This window comes from Chrysemys picta, chromosome 5, assembly GCF_011386835.1.
Source record: "Chrysemys picta bellii isolate R12L10 chromosome 5, ASM1138683v2, whole genome shotgun sequence".
Taxonomy (NCBI): Eukaryota; Metazoa; Chordata; order Testudines; family Emydidae; genus Chrysemys; species Chrysemys picta.
Genome location: NC_088795.1, coordinates 84,122,300 through 84,145,491, shown reverse-complemented (window position 1 = coordinate 84,145,491; position 23,192 = coordinate 84,122,300). Strand labels below are relative to the sequence as shown.

General features: G+C 42.5%; 1 protein-coding gene across 15 annotated transcripts in view; it reads left to right on the top strand.

The window, feature by feature from the left end:
- Window positions 1–23,192, top strand: part of FAT1 (FAT atypical cadherin 1) — a 169,800-nt gene that overhangs the window by 97,446 nt on the left and 49,162 nt on the right. For 14 of the 15 annotated variants that reach the window (XR_010601454.1, XR_010601453.1, XR_010601452.1 and 11 more), the window contains 3 exons: window positions 6,237–6,566; window positions 7,102–7,312; window positions 12,923–13,062. Coding sequence is in view for 9 of the 15 variants with exons in the window: in XM_042841962.2 (XP_042697896.2) it covers window positions 6,237–6,566; window positions 7,102–7,312; window positions 12,923–13,062 (681 nt within the window). In the remaining 6 variants the exon portion in view is untranslated. Of the gene's footprint in view, window positions 1–6,236; window positions 6,567–7,101; window positions 7,313–12,922; window positions 13,063–23,192 lie in introns of those variants that run through there. The other variant, XR_010601455.1, reaches the window with a different exon arrangement.

Genomic DNA, 23,192 nt, shown 5'->3' with positions numbered 1-23,192 from the left:
TGTTATAGGTCACTGTTTTCTTCATCTGCCCAATAAAATCCTAGGTTCTGTTAGATAAACATCTTTGTGGTACAATCCTGTGTGTTAATTCATGAATCTTGCAGAATATGATGTGTTAGATGAGCCCTTCTTTTGACTGTCTTATCTCATCACCTTTATTGATATCCCAGAGTTTCATCAGCCTGGAACTTATGTCTGATCAGGTTTTGTTCTTGATCTTGATCAGGTTTTGTTTTGTGGGTCATATTTAATATCCCATCCAGTATATTTCAATTTCTTCTGGTTCTTTTGTCCTTGTAAATGGAAAAGATGGTTGAAATTTTCTCTTCTTGTTTAAATTCTTGGATTACTTAGTGCTCCCACACCACTTGCTTTCTCAGTGCTGTCATGGCACAGTGCTGATTCCAACATCCACAGTGAAGGCACTGATATTCACAGTGATATTTACAGTATATCTAATACTTCAGTGGACATTTACTTGTTCCTGAGCTCTAAGGCGATAAAAAGGGACTGCAGTGTCAGCTAGAGAAACTAACAATAGGACTGCATCATCAATCTTAGGTTTAATCAAAACTTAGAAAGACACTAAGCCTCTAGAAGGAAAAATGCAAGAAATAAACTAAACCAGATATCCAGGAATAAGTTCTCTAGTATATCATCTGTGATCCCCTGAATTCTTCTTACAGCACAAGAGATCTCACTGAATTGGGCTTCACAATGTGCTGGTTGTGCACACCACCTTCTTGACCCATGTCTACATCGGTGAAGCTGGGGGTTGAATTTAGGCCTTCAGTTCCAATTGAAGGGCCAATTTTTGCCATCAATTTGGTTTTCTTATCACCTTTGGAAACAACGGGATTACACAGCTCTAACAATAGGGCAGAATTTAGGCTGCAGAATATTTTACTAGTAACAATGAACAGGAAGATACACAGCTTGAATTACAGAGCTCAGACTGAATTTGCAAGCGTGATGTATTAGTTGGAAAAATCATCTTTGTACATGTAAATCTGCAAAGCCATTGCATTATCCGCCTTTAAATCACTTCCTAAAACCCACTTATACTGTGATCCCTACAAAACAGTTGGGATTGGTTAGGCAGCTGCTGTTTGTGCCCACTGCTTATTACACTGGTTATAATCATGTCAATGTTAGGGTTCCCTACTTTCACCATTATTTGTTGTATGCATCTTTTGTTTCTTGTTGTATGCATCCATAGATTTCAAGGCCCGAAGGGACCACTGTGGTCATCTAGTCTGACCTCCTCTATAACACAGTCCATAGAACTTCCCCTTTCTTTCACTTGTTACATATTATAATTTTTAAAAAATTTCATAGCTGCCTTCACTTGCCTTCTAAACCAGGTGGTATTTTAACCTGCATGGCCTTCTTCCTCAATTGTGAGGTTGTGGCTAGTTGAGCATCTAATAAAGTTTCTTTAAACAATTCCCAGTTATCATTCACACTTTTCTGATTAAATTCTTCCTCCCCAGCTGAGTTGGATTCATAATTGTTTTCAACTTTGTGAAATTGCACGTAGTAAAGCACCAAGCCATATGTATTACTGGTTTGGATTTTGTTTGGTTTGCATATTATAAATATGATCAAGTCATGATCACTTGTACCTATTCTAACATTAATTTTTAGTTGTGTGATCAGTTCCGCTTTGTCAAGACAAGGTCTAACAGAATTCCCCATGTTGGGTGCAATACTTATTGAGTTAGGAAATGATCATCTATTATACAGGCGAGTCTCATCTTACACGGGGGTTCCGTTCCACGGTTAGCGCATAAAGCGAAAACCGCGTATAGTCAAAATTACAATGAATTGAATGGCGGGCAAAATCGCCCGCACTACAGGTACAGTATTAAAATTGTTACGTTTCTCTCTGTTTTTTTTGTTTTTGCCGACCACGTAAAGCTGAAATCGTGCATGTTAAATACGCGTAAGATGCGACAGATCTGTATTTAGAAATTCCAAGGATGTTTTAGTGCTGGCAGCATGAGACCTTCAACATATGGCACTCAGAATCCCCCCCATGATCACAAAGTTTTTCTTCCCCCCCCCCACATGTTATAGATAGATGTTTGAGGAGGTCATCCTGTTCCCTAGTGTGAAATGGTGATCGGTAGCAGATGCCAGCCAATTCCCATCTTGTGTTTTATCTATTAGGACATTGATTCATGAGTTTTCGAGATCATTCCGAGTTGCCAGTGGCTAGGAAACAAGTAATGCCATTTTTGATATAGCGTGCAACTCCCCTCCCCTTTTGCCCATTCAGTCCTTCCTAAATAGGTTATAGCCATTGATTTTAACATTCCATCCATGCAAATCATCCCACCAGGTTTCAGTAATACCAACTGGATCAAAATTTATGCTAATAAATGAGCAATTGTGAGACCTCATGTTTATTACCCAGGCTGCTAGCATTGGTGTATTGACAGCTAAAGAATTTCTTCTTGTCATGTCCTTTGGTTCGTTTGATTAATTTTGTTCTCAACAGTTCAATTTTGTGCTGCCTCCTCATATCTTCTGTCTTTTCATTCACTACTTTTCTATTTAGTTTAACACCCTCCTGATTACTCTAGCCAGCCTGTCCCCAAGGATTTTGGCCCCCTTCTAATGAAATGGAGGCCATTGAAACTATACAGCCTCCTCTCCCACAGAAAGCAGACCAGTCTTTCACAAAATCAGAAGCCTTCAGCCCATGCCACTTACCAAGCCAGCGGCTCACTTCCAGAATCTTCTGCCTTCTGTCTTCCTTTGGTCGTGGGTCACGAAGGATCTCTGAGAAGATTGCATGTACACTCTTCTTCTTTGCACGCTTCTGAGTTCCTTAAATTCATCTATGATCTGTGATATGACCCGCAACACACATTGTAAGCTCTTTGGAACAGGGATCATCTTTCCATTATCTGTGTAAACAATGTTTAGCAGAATGTGGCCCTGATCCTTGATTGGCCTCTGGTTGCTATCACAATACAAATAAAAGATAATAGCAAATAACTTGTAAACTGAGCAAATTTGATCTGAAGTAAATTCAAGACAATAGGACACGATTTTTAGATTAGGACTTCACCTAGCATTATATAAATATTACTTACTGTAATGTGCTCTATGCAAACAATAATAATAAAAGTACTGATTCCTCTTTGGTTTTGGTTATTGGTTATCTCCTGGTATTGGTATACGTTTTCCTTTAGTTCTCCTTTTCCCTTTCTAGGCCATTGTGACCTAATCAATAAAGCTTAAAATTAGAGTCTGCAAAGTATCAAAGGGAAAATTATTAACCATTACAGTATAATGAAAGCAAAAATCTGAATTAGACATTTCCCCATTTGTTAATTTTATGCTGATAACCTTGAAAATAGGTTGGGAAGAAACCCAGAAATTCACAGAATGGTGGCAATAATAAAATGCTGTGCATCTGGCTAATTAATTGAGCGTTGAAAAGTCCAGATGGGTTCGTGGGTTTATTCCTAGTGTGCTATTAAAATTGATCCTTGATTGCACTCTTGTTTGCATAGTAATAAATAATGTGCTCCATTCTGTTTGTTTCTAACATTTCCCTATTTTATATGTGTGCATTAAATGATGTTTTTCTTTTAAATATATCTAATTTAATTTAGGCTGTCTTCATGTTATCCTTTACTATTTGATTTCTGTTTTACCTTTCTTATCACTAAAAGTGATGCTTTAGTATCAAAATTCACATTTAAACAATTGTTTTACTTAGTTGTTGTTAGTAATACCTAAGAAACCTACAACAGATCATATTTGACTTTCTTCAGTTTTGCAACTTATTTTGTGGGGTAAGGGTAATGCTAATTTTTTTGCAATCAGATCTGTTATTCTGTACAACCTGGCATTGCCTGTTCTCTTGTTTCCAGCATGATTTCATCATACTTTAGCTTTACTCTAGAAGCATGTGTGCAGTTTTCTCCATTCACCTTCTTAAGGGAAATAGTATTTAATAGTGCAGGAAAGCTGCCATATATTTGGATACGAGGATGAGTAAATGTAATTTATATTGTTTAATGTATTTGTCACTGATAAAATGAAGAAGTATAAGTGCTTAGATTTATTATTTATACTTACAAATTGTATTATACTACCTTTCCAATCCCATCCTTACCCAGAAGTCAAACAACCCTTCCCTCTTCATGTTTAGACAGTCAGGGTGAAATCATATCCCCAGTGAAGTCAATGGCCCAGCTCCCATTTCATATTGAGATTCCAATCTGATGTTCCCCTCTCCCACAATCTTCATGTTCATCATATCCTTGCCTCCTGCATCATTTTCATATTCAGACTCTTGAGGTCATCCAACTAATTTGTGAAAGGATCTGGAAGAAAACCTTCTGTTCTCCCCTTTACTGAACCCCACACCAGTATTCTCCATAATCCCACAGCAAGCAGCTCAGCGGCAATCTTCCCTAGAGCAAGTTCTCAACAGTATTGCAGAAACCCTTTACCAGAAGAAGTTTCTCTTACTGACAGAGTTCTTCTCCCCCTTAAAATCCCATATAGAATTAAACTGATGTAGGGAAGAAATTTCCCCCAGAACTTACTGGCAGAGACCTTGGGTTTTTCTTTGATTTTTTTCCATCGAGCAAGTATCCATTTGAATAAGGTGATCGTATTCCCCACTATCAGTTTCCTAGGATTACATCCTGGTGACCTTCAGGCATTCCTATGTTATAACAAAGAAAGATAAAGTAAAGCAAAGACATAGAACACAAAGGCAAGGAAAGAGAATCAAGAAGGAAAAAAAAAAGAGTCAAAGGAAAGAAAACTAGTAGAGGACACAACAGATAACATGGAAGAAGAGACTGCTTCTCTAGGTCAAAAAGCACTGTATATTATTGTACATGTGTTGTAAGAGAAATAAAAGGCAAAAAACAAAAAGGAAAACCTGAGAAACTGAAAAGAGAAACTAAAGGATGAAAAGAGAATGAGAAAAAAATGAATGAACGGAGCAAGTTTTAGATCTGTTTTAATGAATATTATTCTATACATCTTCATTCTGTTTGTCTGGAAGACATCCACAATATCAACTGGAAGATCTGGGGCAGATGGGCAATTGCAGAATACTTATGAGACTTAAATTACTGCTGTTGATTTTGTACAGGTGTTGTTTTTTAAGAATGCTTATCATGCTAGCAGCTAAATTCTCCCCCATTACCACCCAATTTGTAAACTTATTTGTTGAGTAGAAGGCTGTACATACAGCATACAAACATTGAGCCTGACTCTCTAGCTGTTACATTAATGGAACTGTTCACATGAGTGAGAGCTACAGGGTCATTAAACTCAAATCTGTTATCTCTTTACAACCGATATTAAGGTAATTTAAAATACATATTTAACACCTTGTTGGAATTGCTCTTATATATGTGTTAAATTCATCTATACATTTGGTTCTTTCCCACCTCATAGCTATTGATTTCCTCTTTGCTTTCTAAATAAGTTCAAATTAACGTAACATTTTTGTTATTTATTTATGCATCACTATCCTCAATAATGTCAGGTCGGCCCTGGAACTAATGTTGAGAAAGATCACTTATTTTTGTGGCCTTTATAAAAATTGTGACTGTTGCTGGGAGTGTAGGGGTAGAGTTTCATTTCCCATTTCCTTTAAGTTCGGGAAATATGTGTTCTGTGCTTAGTATTTTTTTTTTAATATTGTCTTTTTAATGTTAATTCAAACTGCATAGTGCTTTTATGTCTTAAAGTGTTGCTATCTTTTAATGTATAATCCTGTCAATTTTTTAAAGTTATGCACTTGCTTCTTATAACAATAATTGCAAAATAAAACCTTTAAGAAAATACTATGCTAAAAATATATATAAAAACGTTACTACAATAAAGCCATTAACTGAAAAAGCGTATTAAACTTGCTCGCTGTTGCTGACATTCATGAAGTTAGTATTTTAGCTAGAATGCTGGAAAATAATGCAGTTGCTTTAATGTGTACTTATTAACTCCTACATGGCATGCGTCAAGAGTCAAAATGTTAAGACAAAAAGCTGAATAAATCGAGTCCTTTTTAAAAATATTCATTGAATATCATTAGCCAGCGTTCTTTGAGTAAATATAGTTGAGGAATTATTTTATGGTTAGAATAGAAATCTGTGTGTTTGAAAGGTATTGGATTAAAAAATGCATTAGCATAATCTTGAAAAGACAATGCTTGAGTTGAAGACTAACCTTATTGTCTTTTCTTATAAATATAGGTAACCATTACGGACAATGGTATTCCTGCAAAGTCAACTATTGCCCGGGTGGTTGTGAAAGTCTTAGATGAGAATGACAATAAACCTCAGTTTTTACAAAAGTTCTACAAAATCAGGCTTCCAGAGCGTGAGAAACCAGAACGTGAGAGAACTGCCAAGAGAGAACCTATTTATCGGGTTATAGCTGCAGATAAAGACGAAGGCCCCAATGCAGAGATATCTTACAGTATTGAAGATGGTGATGAACATGGCAAATTTTTTATTGAACCGAAAACTGGAGTGGTATCATCAAAGAAGTTTTCTGGAGCAGGAGAATATGATATTCTTTCAGTGAGTCAAGATCTCATATGCCATTAATCTGTTAAAGTTATCTGTGCTTTCATCACTTGTTATTCAATAGCTGGTGCATGAGTGTTTCCAGTGTTTGCAATTTAACAAATGTCAGACAATACTTGATACTGGACCAGAAGTATTTTTTTAAAACTGTGAATTTAACTGTGTCACTTGCACTGAGATCATGAATCCAAGCAGCGCTGTTCTTTTCAAGGGCTAGGATGATGGTGACATATTACAGAAATGAAAACAACAACAATTGAGCTTTAACTTTCTTCAAGGAAGCTAGTGAAATGAGTGTGAAATTTATGATCACCAAAGGTACAAACCTGTGAGGAGCTGAGTGCCCTCAACTCCGACTGGCTTCCTAGGTGTTTGAGGGCACATAGCACCTTTCAAGAGGCACTCAAACCTTTTCAGATCTGTTTGCTAGTGATGACTCTATTGGGCTTTTTTGTTATATTTTCATTTATGTGATATAAAGATTACATGATTGCTTTAGCACAAAGTTGTCTTTTTTTGTATTTCATAGATTAAGGCTGTGGATAATGGTCGCCCACAAAGGTCCTCAACTACTCGGCTTCATATAGAATGGATTTCAAAACCTACACCACCCACAGACCCTATTTCTTTTGAGGAAACATTTTTTTCCTTTACAGTCATGGAAAGTGATCCGGTAGCTCACATGATTGGTGTAATAGCTGTTGAACCTCTTGGCACACCGCTCTGGTTTGACATTACTGGTAAGGAGGCCTTAAAGTTATTCATTATTAATATATATTGGTGAATGTTGTGCTAGCTGAGATTTTGCATTATTCCTTGCAGCATTTTTGTCTTACCCTAGCTCACAACCTTATAAGGAGTTGAAATTCTCTATCTGTAAACACAAAATATAACATTGCAACATTCTGTTACGACAGCTTTGAAAATGACTTGCAAATATTTTGTATATAAACTAAGTGGAATTGAGTTACTCCTAAAGTTTGTGGCGGGGGAGGGGAAGCAATAAAAACGCCTCTTCTCTGTGCTAGTGAGGGTTGCTGCCCAAGGATAGATTCACCTATGGGAGAGAGCAGGCAGTGTTCACATTGCTTTATTATACCCAGCCCTGGGTTCCTCCAGGAGAGGGAAGCTTTAAAGTGCTGCCAATTCTTGGAGCCAAACTAATGGCTTCTAATAGGCATTTTGCCCCACTGCTGCTCCCTTTCATACCCCATTTTGGGTTGAATTTCTGCCACTGAGGGCAGACACTGTGCTGGTAGAGTGAATTGGGCCCACAGGTGATGGAGCTAAGGGTTTCGGGGAATGGTGCCGCAGCCCCTGGCTTTCCATTATATACAGGGTTTACAGTTTGATTCAATGGCTCTCTGCACCCCCACTACAAAAATTGTTCCAGCACCATGGGTGGCAGGTGTCAAAGGCTGGGAGAGACTGAGCCTCCCCAAACAGCCCTGCATGGCCCCACCGACACTCCACCTCCCAGCACTCTGCTGCAGCTCTTCCCCAGGACCCAGCAACTGCAGGGTTATTTGCTGGATACCCCAAAAAGAAAGAGTGTGGGGAGAATTCAACATGAACCCGATATTACAAATAACTTATTTTGCCACTTATGTCTTTCAAAATCAGAGATTGCAAGGACCTGCTTCTGGAAATATCCCATGATGCACTATGGCTTGTCATATCACAACCTGCCTGATCCGTACATATTCTTGGACTGGGATTTTCAAAGGCATCTGCGGGGATGAGGCACAAAACTCGTTGTAAAGTCAGTGGGAGCCTATGCAAACCAGTAAAGTTGGGTTTCTAACTCCCTTACTTGCCTTTGAAAATCTTAGCCATGTGCATGGAGCTGGATTGTGTTTGAATTGCGAGGGAAGGATTTCAAGAATAGTCATATTTAGTTTTAATTTAGGCTGGCTTCATGTTCCAGTGAGATTTGTGGTGGCTGTGATGTAGTTGTTACTATTAAACATTTACTGAACCATACACTTGTGTGGCACTTTATAAAGAATTTTAAAAGACAGGTCACTGTCCAAAGATTACAATCAGGTTTCAACAAATGCATGAAAATAAAAAAAGGGGAGGGGTATAAAAGTCTTCTGCCCTACACACCTGTGTAGGGGAGAGAGGGAACATAGATGCACCCTTGCATCCCTCTAAGGGCTGTTCGCATTCTTGGTAACTGCATAGGGGAGAGAACAAGCAAGGGACTATTATTCCTATCCCCATGCACACGTGGGTGGACAGTGGAGGGGAATAGGTAAGTTAGGAGGTGGGCAGGGGTAGGATATAAGCAGAGATTTGAGGCTGCTCCCATCAGTATGCCAGCTGGGTCAGCCGAGCCAGGGTGGATGGGAAATGAAATCTCCTGCTGACCACAGGCAGACAGAAGGGAACCATGAAAGGAAAGAGTCATTGAGGCTTAAGTGGGAGATAGTTTCAGGAGTGGTTAACAGAAAGCAAGAAAAATAAGTCCATAGAAGAGACCTTAGACTAGGAAAGAAGGAGGTTATGGGTGACTTTTATAAGGCAGTTTCAGTGGAATAAAGCAATAGTATTTGCTGGGATGTCTCATGAAACAGGATCTTGTGACCGCTGGTTTTGGAACATGCTATACTTGGGGCCCTACCATATTCACGGACCATGAAATCTGGTCTTTTGTGTGCTTTTGCCCTATTACTATACAGATTTAATGGGGGAGACCAGTGTTTATCAAATTTGGGGTCCTGCCCAAAAGGGAGTTGCAGGGATGTCACAAGGTTATTTGGGGGGGAGGGTGTCACGGTGTTACCACCCTTATTTCTGCGCTGACTTCAGAGCTGGGTGTCCAGAGAGCGGCAGCTGTTGGCCGGGCGCCCAGCTCTGAAGGCAGCGCCTAACCAGCAGCAGAGCAGAAGTAAGGGTGGAAATACCATACAATGCCACCCTTACATCTGCGCTGCTGCCTTCAGAGCTGGGCGGCCAGAAAGTGGTGGCTGCTGACTGAGGGCCCAGCTCTGCAGGCAGCAGTGTAGAAGTAAGGGTAGCAATACCACACCATGCCATCCTTACTTCTGCGCTGCTGCTGCTGGTGGCTCTGGCTTCAGAGCTGGGCTCCTGGCTAGCAGCTGCTGCTTTGCAGCTGCTCAGCTCTGAAGGCAGCGCTGCCGCCAGCAGCAGCACAGAAGTAAGGGTAACAGTACCGCAACCCCCACCCCCCACCATAACCTTGGAACTCCCCCCCCCCCCCCCCCCCCCCAACTCCTTTTTGGGTCAGGACCCCTACAGTTACAGTACCATGAAATTTTAGATTTAAATAGTTGAAATCATGAAATTCACGATTTTAAAAATCCTATGACCATGAAATTGCCCAAAATGGACCCAGAATTTGGTAGGGCCCAAACTATGCTATTGGACACTTTTATCATTTGTTTCCTTTGTTTCAACTACTATGTACTGTGTATAGTGTGTTAATATTCTAATATTTTTCTTTTCAGCATGCTGCATAGCTTAAACATTTAATGTTCATATTTATACGCTTAACCTTTTTGTGAACATACTGAAGACAAGTGACCTTGTCCTGTTGTTGTTCCTTAAGTCCAGCTCCTACTGGGGTTTTGTGTGTGGATTGATGGTAGAACTGGGTCCAGGAGCTGTAACTTGTTGCTTGCATTGTAAGATTTATTTTTTAATAACAAAGTATTTTGAATAGGTTGATAGCTAGGTGACTACATCGCATTGTCAAATTATCAGCTGTTCTTACAAATTCTTACTGTACCTCTTGACTGTTTCTAATAGCATGAAATAATTTCATTGACGACTTTCTTTTATGTTCTGTGCTTGCTTTTCATGCTTTCTTTCTTTTTGGCTGTGCCAGGAGACAAACTTGCTAGTGAAGTTTTTTACATCTTTCAGATGGCTTGTGACCTGAACTGTACAGCAGAAGGTATCTGCTGAGATCACATAATTTATTAACCAATTATGAGATCTAAAATAAAACACACAATTTTAGAATATCTTATTAACTCTTCAAGAATGAAAGTTTGCTTAGATGCTTTTGTGACTTTTTTCGTTTTGTTATGTTATCTGTAAGTACGCATAGCACCACATCAGAATTCTAGTTTTGGATTTTGGCCTAAATTTATGCGTCTGCACCTTTAATTTGCCAGATGGACTGGGTGCTGCTTCAGGAGATTGACAGATATCAGCACTAATAGAATAGTAATATTAGGCAAAGCATCTGTGATTTCCTTGTAAAAACGCTGCAAGACTTGTAAGCTTTCCAGGCCAGAAACTAAAAGTCTGCTGCTGAGATTGTCTTCATTTCAGAAGAAGTGCAACTGGATATGCTCTCATTCATTCACCCTGCTGTTTTACTGTAGTGGTGAATGTAACTAAATTGAGACATGAAATTCTCCCTTTCTGTCATCCAAAAAAAATAATATCACCTACCAGCAGTAAAAGATAATTTTATGGGCACACTTTCTGAAGTTTGACTTCTGGCCCAAAACCAAACCAAAATTTTATATATAAAACCCATTCAAACCAAAACTGCTGCGTTTCACATTGCTCAATTTATATCTGTGTTCATGCTAGGGAAACTTCCTCTGGAACAGGAGCTGGGCTGTAGTGAGACTCCCAAGTCACCAGTACACTTATCATTCATAGTTACTAAATATCTGTCAATCAGTAAGGCAGAATCCAGACCAGGGGTATGCAATAATTTTTGCAAGGGGGCCACTCCACAAATTTTGATAAGTTGTCACAGACCACACACTTCTACTATATTAATGGAGGGGGCGCCGGATCTGGGAGTTTGGGTGCAGGAGGGACCTGTGGTGGGGTGCAGGAGAGGGTGTGGGTTGTGGGCTCTGGCTGGGAGGCGTTTACCACAGGCGGCTCCCAACAGGCAGCGCAGCAGGGCTCAGGCAGGCTTCCTCCATGCAGATTCCGGAAGCGGCTGTGGCCGGCACGTCTCGGCACGCCTCTTGGGAGGAGGGAGGTAGCGGGTCTCCGTGTGCTGCCCGCAAGCACCATTTTCCGGCCAATGGGAGCTGTGAGGACGGTGCTGGGGGCGGGGGCAGCGTGCAGAGCCGCCTCCCACCTCCCCCCCCCCCAGGGGCGCACAGAGACATGCCTGCAGCAGCTACCCACTTCTGGGAGCAGCGTGAGGCCACGGCAGGCAGACAGCCTGCCTGAGTGCCCCGCTGTGCCATGGGACTTTTAGTGGCCTGGAGATCACGAGGGGGCAGCCAAAGAGCCTGGCGGGCCAGACAGAAATGTTTTGCCCACCCCTGCTCCAGATGTCTATCCTTATCTGATCTATCTGTCCTGCAACTTCTGAAGGCAAACGTTTTCAGGAAATGGAACTAATTTCAGTATTGTTCTTATTTTGATTAAGTAGAATTTTACCATCCCTGATATTTCAGTCCCTCATTTCTATGCATGTCTCTTTATAGTTGAAATGCAATGATTTCCTAATATATGCATTTAATATCTTAAAAAAATCTCTCCGCTTATGTCTAAATAATATGCTTTTAAATATATAATTAGAAAAACATATGCACAGTGTAATTAGGATAAATGGGTTAGCCACAACTAACATTACGTTGACAACAATAGAAACTAATTTCTTCATTTAAATAGTTTATCTAAAAGTCTAAACCAATTGATGTTAATGGCCAGTATTTATCACTGCTAACAACATTTGGTCTTAAAAGCTAGTATGTTGTCAGGGAAAACTGGTTAGAGTAGCACAAATAATATTATGATCAACTAAACATTTAAATGATTGGCTGTTGGTTACTGAGCTACATTTCAACATGATTATTGAACTATATTTCTTAGGTCAATTTGAAGTTTTATAAGTAAACAAATTTGTTTCAGAAAAGGAGCTTAGTGCCTTTCAAGGAGCTATGTTTTTGTGATTTTTCTCGAATTTTTCCATCTTTTGGTATTACCTCCTCTACCTTGACCTCAAAGACCCTAATAGTGACAACCCTCTTGGTTAGGAGGACTTGCTATTCATCATAGATTTTAAGGCCAGAAAGGATCTCCTGCAAAACAAAGGTCATATAATTTCAACCAGTAATTCCTGCAACAAACTCAGTAGTCTGTGTTGGAGCTGGAGCATATCTTTAGAAAGGCATCCAATCTTTAAATCAAGATTTCAAAAGGTAGAGAGTTGAGAATCTTCCCACAGGATGCAATCAATGCCATCCCATGAGTCAGCAAAGAAGCTCTATCCAAAGCCATATGAAGGATTAACTCATACCCAAGCTTAAATGTCCTAAGACAACAAAGTGTACGTACCCGAGAAAGTACATCACTGCAGTGTTTTATGAACTTCTGTCTCTTTCAATTTCTTGAACCAGGTGGCAACTACGACAGCCGGTTTGATGTAGACAAGGGCACTGGAACCATCATTGTAGCTAGACCTCTTGATGCAGAACAGAAATCAAATTACAACCTGACAGTAGAGGCGACAGATGGAACCAGCTCTATCAGCACCCAGGTAATGGATTTCTAATAGTGTTTGTTAGAAGAACTTGTGAATGAAGAACTTGTAGCCCTTCTTTTTCTGGACATGCATATGGTATGTATAAATTAGGGACTGCATCTGAAAAAGAAGTGGATTATGATGTTGATACTGCCTTAGTGTTGGGCATCTGAAGTGGAAAGGTTGTGTAAATAGATTAGTACAATTTGAATTAACAACTTTCAAATTATTCTTATAATATCAAAGTAAATGAAATACAGGAGCTCAGCCTTACATATGTGATTCACTTACAAGAAAAGGATTAATAATTTTTAAAAATCAGCAACCTCCATGAGTGTTTCAGCAAGGCATTAAATCATTGCAAATCACTTTGCGAGCTGTGGATAGAAAACTTTCAGTATAGAATCAATATCATTGTTATTCTGCAACAAAAAGCTAACTGCAACATATTATGAGCCATCTCTTCCCCCTCCTGCATTAAAAGCCATGCGAGCAAGTTCCGTATGATGACATTTCAGTTAACATATCCATTGTGGAGATTCCCTCAAATCACCTTTCAGGGGAGGTGAGGTTTGCCACCTATAGAAAAGGGTGTAGGGCTGGAGGACCCATGAGAGGCCATGTGTCTCTGTACCAGCTCTGGCTTGCTTGGAACTTCACTAGCAGGGAGTTCTCCTTGGCTTGACAGCCTTTGGGGAGGTTACACAGAGAAGAAAATGCAGCCTGTGGCCAGAGAAGATAAGAGGTGTATGACCAGAACCCATCCCATTCTCCTCCCCAAGTGTGGACCTGGATGCACAGAGAGCACTCCGCCAGGTCCAGGTTGCAGTGGACAATGCCATGGAGGTGGCTGAGTCCCCCTTCCACATTGAAGGGAGTAGATCCACTCATCGAAGACCCCTGAATTGGACTGGAAGAGTATGATATGATTCTCTGTAATCTATAGTAGCTCCTCAGTTAGAGCATGAAGTATGCATCACTTATAGCTATTTATCTTTTGTTTTCAATTAAATGTGGAAAAATTATTTAATGTGACGTATAGGTTAAAGTAAAGTATACAATTAAAATATAAATGTCAAGAAAAGCTAAAGTGAAGGATTGAATACCATTTCCTTCCTGCAGCATTGCACACTCCTGCATGCATTTATGGCATATGTGTTATGACACAAACAGCATTATATGAAGCTACATAATAATTGATCAAAAAGCAGGAGCTACACTAACTACATTTGTACAGTGTAGAGACCTAAAGTTGCTGTTGAAAATTTAGCATTATTTTTACTTGTTAGCACAGCCTTCATATATTAAAAATGTTTTTTTCCATTTCCCTTTCTTTTTAAAAGAGAAAAAAAGTTTAAGAAATGTTTTTCCTTAGTGTTGGAATTTGTCAGGAGCATAACTGCTCTCTATGAACCCCACAAAGCTTAGGGGCCCCTAAACACTAGAGGGAGAATGTAAAAGTTGCTGCTGCTGCCATCAGTGAAAGTGCAACCAAACTTTGGGTCCAGATCCTGGGCTGCATCTGGGCTGTCCTTGGCACAGTTCAAGAGGCGGCAGATGGAAAGGTCGCTGAAAGGCACCCACTCCCGGTCCCTATTCAAGCCCAAATTGATGGTGTTAAGTTTGCAAATGAATTGTCGCTCAGCAGTTTCTCTTTGAAGTCTGTTTTTGAAGTTTTTTTGTTGAAATAGGACTACTTTTAAATCTGGTGTTGAGTGTCCAGGGAGACTGAAATGTTCTCCTTTTGTATGTCATCATTCTTGATGTCTGATTTGTGTCCATTTATCCTCTTACGTAGAGACTGTCTGGTTTGGCCAATGTACATGGCAGGAGGGGCATTGCTGGCACATGCTGGCATATATCATATTAGTAGATGTGCAAGTGAATGAGCCCCTGATGGTGTGGCTGGTGTGGTTGGGTCCTATGATGGTGTCGCCAGAGTAGATATGGGGACAGAGAAGGCAACGGGGTTTGTTATAGGATTTGGTTCCTGGGTTAGTGTTTCTGTGGTGTGGTGTGTAGTTGCTGGTGAGTATTTGCTTCAGGTTGAGGAGCTGTCTGTAAGCGAGAATTGGCCTGCCTTCCAAGGCCTATGAGCGTGGGGGATTGTTTTCCAGGATAGGTTGTAGATCGTTGATGATGTGTTGGAGTGGCTGGCTCACTACAAAAGCAATTTTCCCTCTCGGTATTGACATGTCCTCAACAATTATTGGGAGTGGACAACATCCACCCTGACTAAATTGGCCTTCAACATTGGTTCTTCACTTGTAAGGTAATTCTCTTCTCTTCATGTGCCAATATGTATTTAGGCCTGTATCTGTAATTTTCACTCCATGCATCTGAAGAAGTGGGTTTTTTACCCATGAAAGCTTATGCCCAAATAAATCCGTTAGTCTTTAAGGTGCCACCAGATTCCTTGTTGTTTTTGTTAGATGCACACAGACTCTCACCCATTGTGTTTAAATGAGCTTGTTGTTCTACATTTTGTAAAACAAGGTGAACTTTGTAAATACTTTGAAATCTCGCCCCAGGAAAATTGGAATGGAAGTAATTAACTTGTCTTCTTTTTTTCCTCTAAATTCACTGATTGCTTCCTGTGGCTTTCTTTTGTGTCTCTCTCTCTCTCTTTCTCTGGCCTTTCCCTTCTTATCTAGAGTTGGCAGAAGCAGAGGTTGCAGTTTCTTTTGCAGGAGAACACAAAGTCTTCCATTTCATTATCTTTCTCTTTCCTCTGTTGATGGCATAAGCATGGACTGTGCTGTTAGAATCTCTTATGACTGTGGCACATGGATTGACGAGTGTCCATTAGTAGAAACTTTAAAACTGGTGGTGCATGAACAGAGTGTTCATTGGCTTTACCCTGGATATATCACCTTTCAGAGCTCATTCATCTTCCTCCTCTCTCTCATAATCCCTGCCTAACCCAAATGCACGAATCTATTTAAGAAAGTCCACAGGACACGGTCGGCTCCAGGCAGCAGACGAGAAAGCACGTGCCTGGGGAGGCACATTGTAAGGGGCGGCATTCCGGCCTATCTTGGGGCGGCCAGCCCAGCCTTGCAGGGGCACGGACTCCGGCCCGGGGTGGGGGGGGGGGGAGAAGCAGGAACTAGCAATCCCCGCCGCTCATCGTGCTGCTGGGTTCCCCGGGACATGCCACTCCCCACCGCCTGCACCGGCCTCCGCCTCCCGCGCTGCTCTGAGCCCGGCCTGGCCGAGCCGCCTTTAAAGGAACAGCTGAGCCAGCACCTCCTGCAGCCCTCGGGCACCGGAAGGAGGGAGGGTTCTGCGGCAGCCCAGCGGGCACCGGAGGGAGGGAGGGTTCGCCAGCGGGCAGTGGAGGCAGGGAGGGAGGGTTCTGCGGCGGCCCAGCGGGCAGCGGTGGCAAGGATGGTTCTGCAGCAACCTGGCGAGCACCGGAGGGAGGGAGGGTTCTGTGGCGGCCCGGCGGGCAGCAGAGGGGCGGGCCCCACTGATCCCAGCACCATTTGCACAGTGCCGAGTCCCGCGTGGAGGTCGCAGACCCCAGCCAGCGCTGCCTGTGGCGGCCCCCTTGGAGCCTGCCTGAGCCTGCCTGGCCAGGAGAGGCACCCCAAGGCCGGAGGGGGCAGAGAGGGGAGCCCCTCTCGCCCGTCTCCAAGCGCGCTGCAGCGCCTGGCTGCCCACGGGTGGAGGGAACGGCCGGGTGCCGCCCTTTACCCCCCTGCAAGCCACCTTGACCGCCCTCTTTTTGCTTCAGCAGTCCGGCTGCTTTTTTTTTTTTTTTTTTTTTGCCTGGGGTGGCAAAAAACCTAGAGCCGGCCCTGCCACGGGACTAGAGTTGAGAGGGTATGTTTCAAGAATGCATCCTCACATTTGATTTAACTGAAAAAGAGCTCCTGTGTAGCTCAAAAGCTTTTCTCTTTCACCAACAGAAGTTGATCCAATAAAAGATATTACCTCACCCACCTTCTCTCTTAGTTGATTTCACAGACATGTTAATTTATTTCCCCTGAAAATGAGTTATTTAGGACTACCAATGTGAAAATAGAGTTGCACTTAAATCCTGACACTTTTTGTAGCGATTGTAATTCAAATGCTGAAGTCATGCTGGATCTTTGTAAGAACTGATGAGTAGTAAGCAAACTGTGATAAGCACAAACAAATTATAAATCTGAATATTGTGTTCAGAAATATTAAGTGTAATAAGCCTCCATGGACACCTTTTAACACACAAAATACTTTGACTAAGCACTTGAATACAAAGAGCAGTTTAACAAGCCTTGATTAACAGTAGTAGTTGTTTCTTAAGTAATCTTAAATTTTACCTGCAAAAGGAAATGACTTTATCATATTATTGTATCTGACTTCTAAACTATAAGGCTTTGGTTGGCTGTAAGCCATGAACATCTGTGGAACATTTGACTCTTTCATGACTTTATTTAAATTGCTTGTTTGAAAAATATCCAGGCAGTAGGCGTGAAGCTGTTAGAGTTTCATATGCAGCTAAATGCTGAATGCATGATGCACAAAGAGAATAAACAAATTCCAGGCCTTCTGTAACGATATTTGACCATGGTGGAGATGACTGGGACAATAGCATTGAAAAAAATCAAATGTATTCAAAGTACTAATCCTTTTGGATTATACTATTTTGGCCTTAAATGGGAAAGATTATGCATGGGAAATAAGAACAAATGCATGAACTACTAAATTGATTTTTGTGAAAAATACTGTTTACTACTTCTGCCACTTGTAACCGTTGGTATTGCTATCCATTTTTCAATAAGTAGAAGTAATAGATAAGGTAGTTTAAGGCTAATTACAGCAATTTACTTGTTGCTTTTCTAGAAGCAGAATATTGAATTTTGCTTTATGTAAAATGTATACATGTTATTCTTTGGGGTCAGTTTGGGAAAAGAGGATAGAATGCCGCTCATTGGTTAAATTTGCGTTTTGCTTACAATGACCACACTGCTCAACAGAAACACTTCTCTGTTAGTAGAATAAGGTTACTTTATCTCACAAGCATTAACTTTTAAAACAGACTATTCATGAGCAAGAATATAACTGTAGATAGATATAATTATGAGTAAGAAGGAGAGAAAATTTTTCTTAAACTACATAAGGAAACAAGAAGGTAAACTAGTAAAAATACAAAAAAGTAAATAATTGTTTTTAAACTATATTTTACAAGGGTGAATAATTTTTCATCTGTATTTTCTCTATAAGTTCCATCTTAATATATTCCTATCACAATTTAACTGTCGCCTGTGATACCATTAATAGGTTTTCATCCTTGTATTCCAGCTTACTTTCAACTCTGTTGTTCCCTAGATCTGCATGCACAGATCTCACTGATGTCAGTGAAGAATGTGTGCGCAGATCAGTGGTGTGATAAGGCCATTTATATACCTCTGTAAAATGATTTGAAACTCTGTGGTTTGAGTATCAGAGGGGAAGCCGTGTTAGTCTGAATCTGTAAAAAGCAACAGAGGGTCCTGTGGCACCTTTAAGACTAACAGAAGTATTGGGAGCATAAGCTTTCGTGGGTAAGAACCTCACTTCTTCAGATGCAAGCATCTGTTAGTCGGTTAGTCTTAAAGGTGCCACAGGACCCTCTGTTGCTTTTCTGTGGTTTGAGATTGCTTTATTTCCGAGATCCCATTCTGATCTGTTAGCATCAAGCATTTCTATGGTATGCTCCTGCGATCTGCATCTTCTCCCTCCAAGCTACTACCTTATTGTATTCAAAGCAATTTTATAATATTTTCTTTTGAATGTAATCTATACTCTACTTTCAGCTCTATATAGATATTTTTATTGTATTATGGATTTCATGTTAAGATGGTATCATACAGATTGTGGTTTGTATTGTGCTTACCCAGAAGCCTATGCTTTCTGGAGTGGCCTCTAAAATTACACCTATACATTTTTTGCATCCAATTTTTGTTTGTGTGAAAATGAGGATCTGAAAATATTATGTGAAAAACATGTTTGTGAAAATTGTCAGTGCCAGGTAGAGACTGATTTGAAATAGCTTTGAAAATTTGATCCGTATACATTTTTATTTTATTTTTATTTTTTTACACATCCAGAGACACTGTACACTGCCATCATGGAAGTAGGTAGAGACAAAATAATAACCTTAATGATTGAAAAGTTCATCCTGAAACTTAAAATTTAGTTTTTCAACTTCACAGCTAGGTCAAACATAAAATGTGAGTCTTAAGTTTTTGGGCTTGATTGTGACTTGACTGATGTTTGAGCCAGAGACAGAACGAGTGAGAATGACTGACTCAATAGCTCAGTGGTTACAGCATTTGCTTGGGAGACCCAAGTTCATGTCCCTGCTCTAATGCTTATTTATACACAGTGGAACATCTTCAACAGTAGAGCTTGAGAGACACGTGCAGTGGGATACCTTATATAGCCCAGTGGGTAAGGCACTTACCTGGGTGGAGGGAAACCTAGATTCAAATCCTTGCTCCACATTAGGCAGATGGTGAGTCCTCTGACCACTAGGGTATTGTCCTCTGACCACTAGGGTATTGGGTAAAAGGGGGCATGTTCTTCTCCTTGAGTTTCTTTAAAACAAAAATGGGGGAGCTTAGGCACATAATTCCAGGAGAGTGCAACTGTGAATCCCGAGCAGCGGGAGGTGCCTTCCTCTGACCCAGACTTAGATCTGATCTACACTACAGACTTACAGTGGTATATCTACATTGCTCATGGGTGTGAAAAATCCACACGCCTGAGCGATGTAGTTATACTGACCTAACCCCCGGTGTAGGCAGCACTATGTTGGAGAGACAGCTTCTCCCATCAACATAGCTACTGCTTCTCGGGTAGGTGGAATAACTATGCCAAAGGTGGAGAGCGTTTTCATTAAAGTGGTACAGCGGCGCTGAAGTCCTTCTCTGGTGTGTGGTTTATAGTCTACGCCCTTCTCCTCATTCTTTCCTATTGTCTGGTTTTAAGCAGTGCCCCACTCAGCTTGATGGCTTTTGTTCCCTAACTCTTTCCATGCATTATATAGAGATCCTGGGTACCTAACTTGGCGCTGTGGATTCCATTAGCTGGCAGAGTGTCTAAACGTTAGGTGTTGCAACTCTGTGTCTAAGTCCTCTTTGAGGAACTAGCCTTCATTTGTTTAGTTGGCAGCACTTTTTGTGGCTGGAATTAAAGCTGATGTGTTCAGTTCCACAGCAAGACTTGAGCTCATATTCAACATTAACAATATAGTACACAATTAAGGGAATCCTCTTTGATAAAGACAATTGTCCTTCACTTCCTTAGTGAAGTGTTAACCCTGAGGTCCCTTCTGCTTGTGTCATTTGGTAGTACCTGGGGAAGTTAAAGTTGATAATACTGGTATTGTGCTCAACATTCCCCTTCTCAGTTAAACCAGTTCTTTTACAAGTGGTTGCTCATGTAGATTCTATTCTAGGTGTGTACACACCCACGTGTGTGGTCATCGGTGATTTTTGCCTTAGCGGTATCCGTAGGGTCGGCTGTGGCACCCCCTTGAGTGCAGTGCTCATGTGTCGGTATATCAGGCGCCGCCGGCCCTTCGCTCTCTCAGTTCCTTCTTACCGCCCGTGGTGGTCAGTCGGAATGCCTTTCCTTGCATAGCAAGGGCTAGCAGTTTCGTCTCTTCTGATTTTGAGCCTTAGGACCATGTAAATAGTTTGTTTATAGTAGTTAATTAATTGTTAAGTGTAGTTAGAAGTTAGAGTTCCACTGGGGACTTTGCCCCAGGCAGGGCATGCCCAGGTCTCTGGGGTTTAAGCCCTACTCAGACTGCAACAGGCCTATGCCTGTTAGTGACCCCCACAGCAGTTGCCTCAAGTGCTTGGGGAAATGAAATGTGAAGGACAAGTGTCATATCTATAAAAACTTTCAACCCAGGACCCAGAAAGAATGTGATGTACATTTGAGGACTCCCCCCATGGAGGCTGCTCTCCGACCGGCTTCTGAGCTGTCCCCTAGTACCTCGGTCGCGGTGTGTAGCGCACCCCTGGCACCAAGTTCCGCCCAGCACCGATACCCAGAAAGACAACCAAGAAACACGGCTTCCCGGCACTGAGCAAGAAAAGCCATGCGGTATTGGACAAAGGACCCAGTTCTGGCCACCCACCCACACCTGAGCCATGTGGACATGCTTCCAGTCGAGGCACATAGTCCCTCAAAGGATCCAATGCCAACTCCCGGGAGCAGTAGGGGACCCAGACTTGTGGCAGGGTCGACGCCTTCCCAGGCTCTCCCAGCGCCTAAAGAGCAGAGGCCTCTACCAGCGCTGCTGGCTCCATGTGTGCCGCAGGAAGCAGCAAAGGCTCCCTACTAGAGCAATCCAGCCACAAGACACCCCAAAGGGCAGTTGAACACCGCTGATCTCCTATGCCGAGGCAGTGATTTCCAACTCTGAGCTGCAGATCTCCAGCTTCACAGCCCAGATCCTCAGGGGCTCACCGTAGATCACTGGCACCGTGTTCGCTGTCTCCGCACTCTCGATGCAGGTTGCCTAGAGGGAGGTGCTGGTTTCCATATTACCAGCATCATTCAGCCTCCCACCGATCATATTTCTGTCATGATACTGGTCACCCCAGCACCGGGCCTCCTATTCAAAGTGCCAGTCTCCAGTGGTGACGGTCAGCCAACAAATGCAGGCATCGACGGCTCCACCGTGGTCACCGGAAGGGCATTGTTCTGTCATGGAAGGGCAGTTTAACTCCTTGCCAAGGCATCACCGGAGTGATTGGGCACTGGCAGCTGTGTCGACTTCTACAGCACTGCCTTTGCAGCATGACCAGTGGCCCTATTGGAGTGCATGGGGCATGCCTGTGATGCCGATGCCCCTTTCGCACCACTCGTCGGCCACCACCTTGGAGCAATAGTTGACGGCACCGGGCTCAGTGCGAGAAATGTGCTCGGAGGTCGGGGTAGAGGAGCCAGTGCCCATGCCAAAACAATGATGCTCCGGGCCTCCCCAGGTGGTAAAATCATTGTCATCATGTCCTGGATGAGGCGGTGGCGGGACCCTCGAGGGCCAGCCCACTGCACGAAGAGAACACCAGGCCCTGCTTCGACGGGTGGCCGAGAACTTGGGCCTACAGGTGGAGGAGATGGCCGAGCAGGCAGACACCTTGTTCAATGTGCTCTCAGCCTCTACCCCTGCCTGTGTTGCACTACTAGTGCATGAGGGGGTCCTGAAAATTGCCACGGCCCTCTAGCAAACTCCATTATCCATCCCTCCCACCTCCAAAAGGATTGAAAAGGAGGAGAGTTACCGTGGCAGCAAGATGCTCTCTTCAAATGGCATAGGACGGGCTGACTTGGCAGCTAGGGTGGTCACATCAGCGGTAGTCATGAGGCAAAGCTCCTAGCTTCAGACCGTTAGATTGCGGTCTGCATTTCTTGGGAGAAACCAAGACCTCCCATTTGCTGGACTCTTTGCAGAGCAGACAGATGCAAGGCTGCATGGGTTGAAGGACACTCGGTCCACCCTTTGCTCACCGGGCATGCATACACCACAGTCTGCAAGGGAGCAGTTCTGGCCATCCCCATCACCAAGGCCTTGGCAGCCTTGACAGGGGTGTGCAAGGAGAAAGGATAGAGACAGGAGCTTTGGTTGTCACTGCTTTTCCTCCTCCTGCTCACCCACGCAGCCCAGGCCAGCAAAGCATCCAGGAGGCCAGAAGCGCTCATTTTGAGGGTGCGCTCGAGAGCAACACCCCAATCATCCCCCCAGATCCACTTGGTTCTTTCCTCAACCGTCTCCATCCCTACCATTCAGCCTGGTTCGCGGGTCACCTCGGACCGCTGGATGCTAGAAATAGTATCTTGAGGCTATACGTTGCAATTCTCGGATGCCCCTCCCTCCTACGCCCTCTCTTCCCCGTCCCTCTTCAGGGACCCTTCTCATGAGCAACACCTCATTTAGGAGGTTGAGAACCTACTTCACCTGGGGGCAGTGAAGGAGGTCCTTTGGAACAAGGAGGGAAAGGGGTTCTACTCTTGCTACTTCCTGATCCCGAAAGCAAAAGGGGGCCTCAGGCCTATTCTAGACCTGTGACACCTCAACAAGTCTCTCATGAGATTGAAGATTCGTATGGTCTCCGTGACCTCCATCATTCCATCCCTGGATCTGTGAAACTGGTACGCCA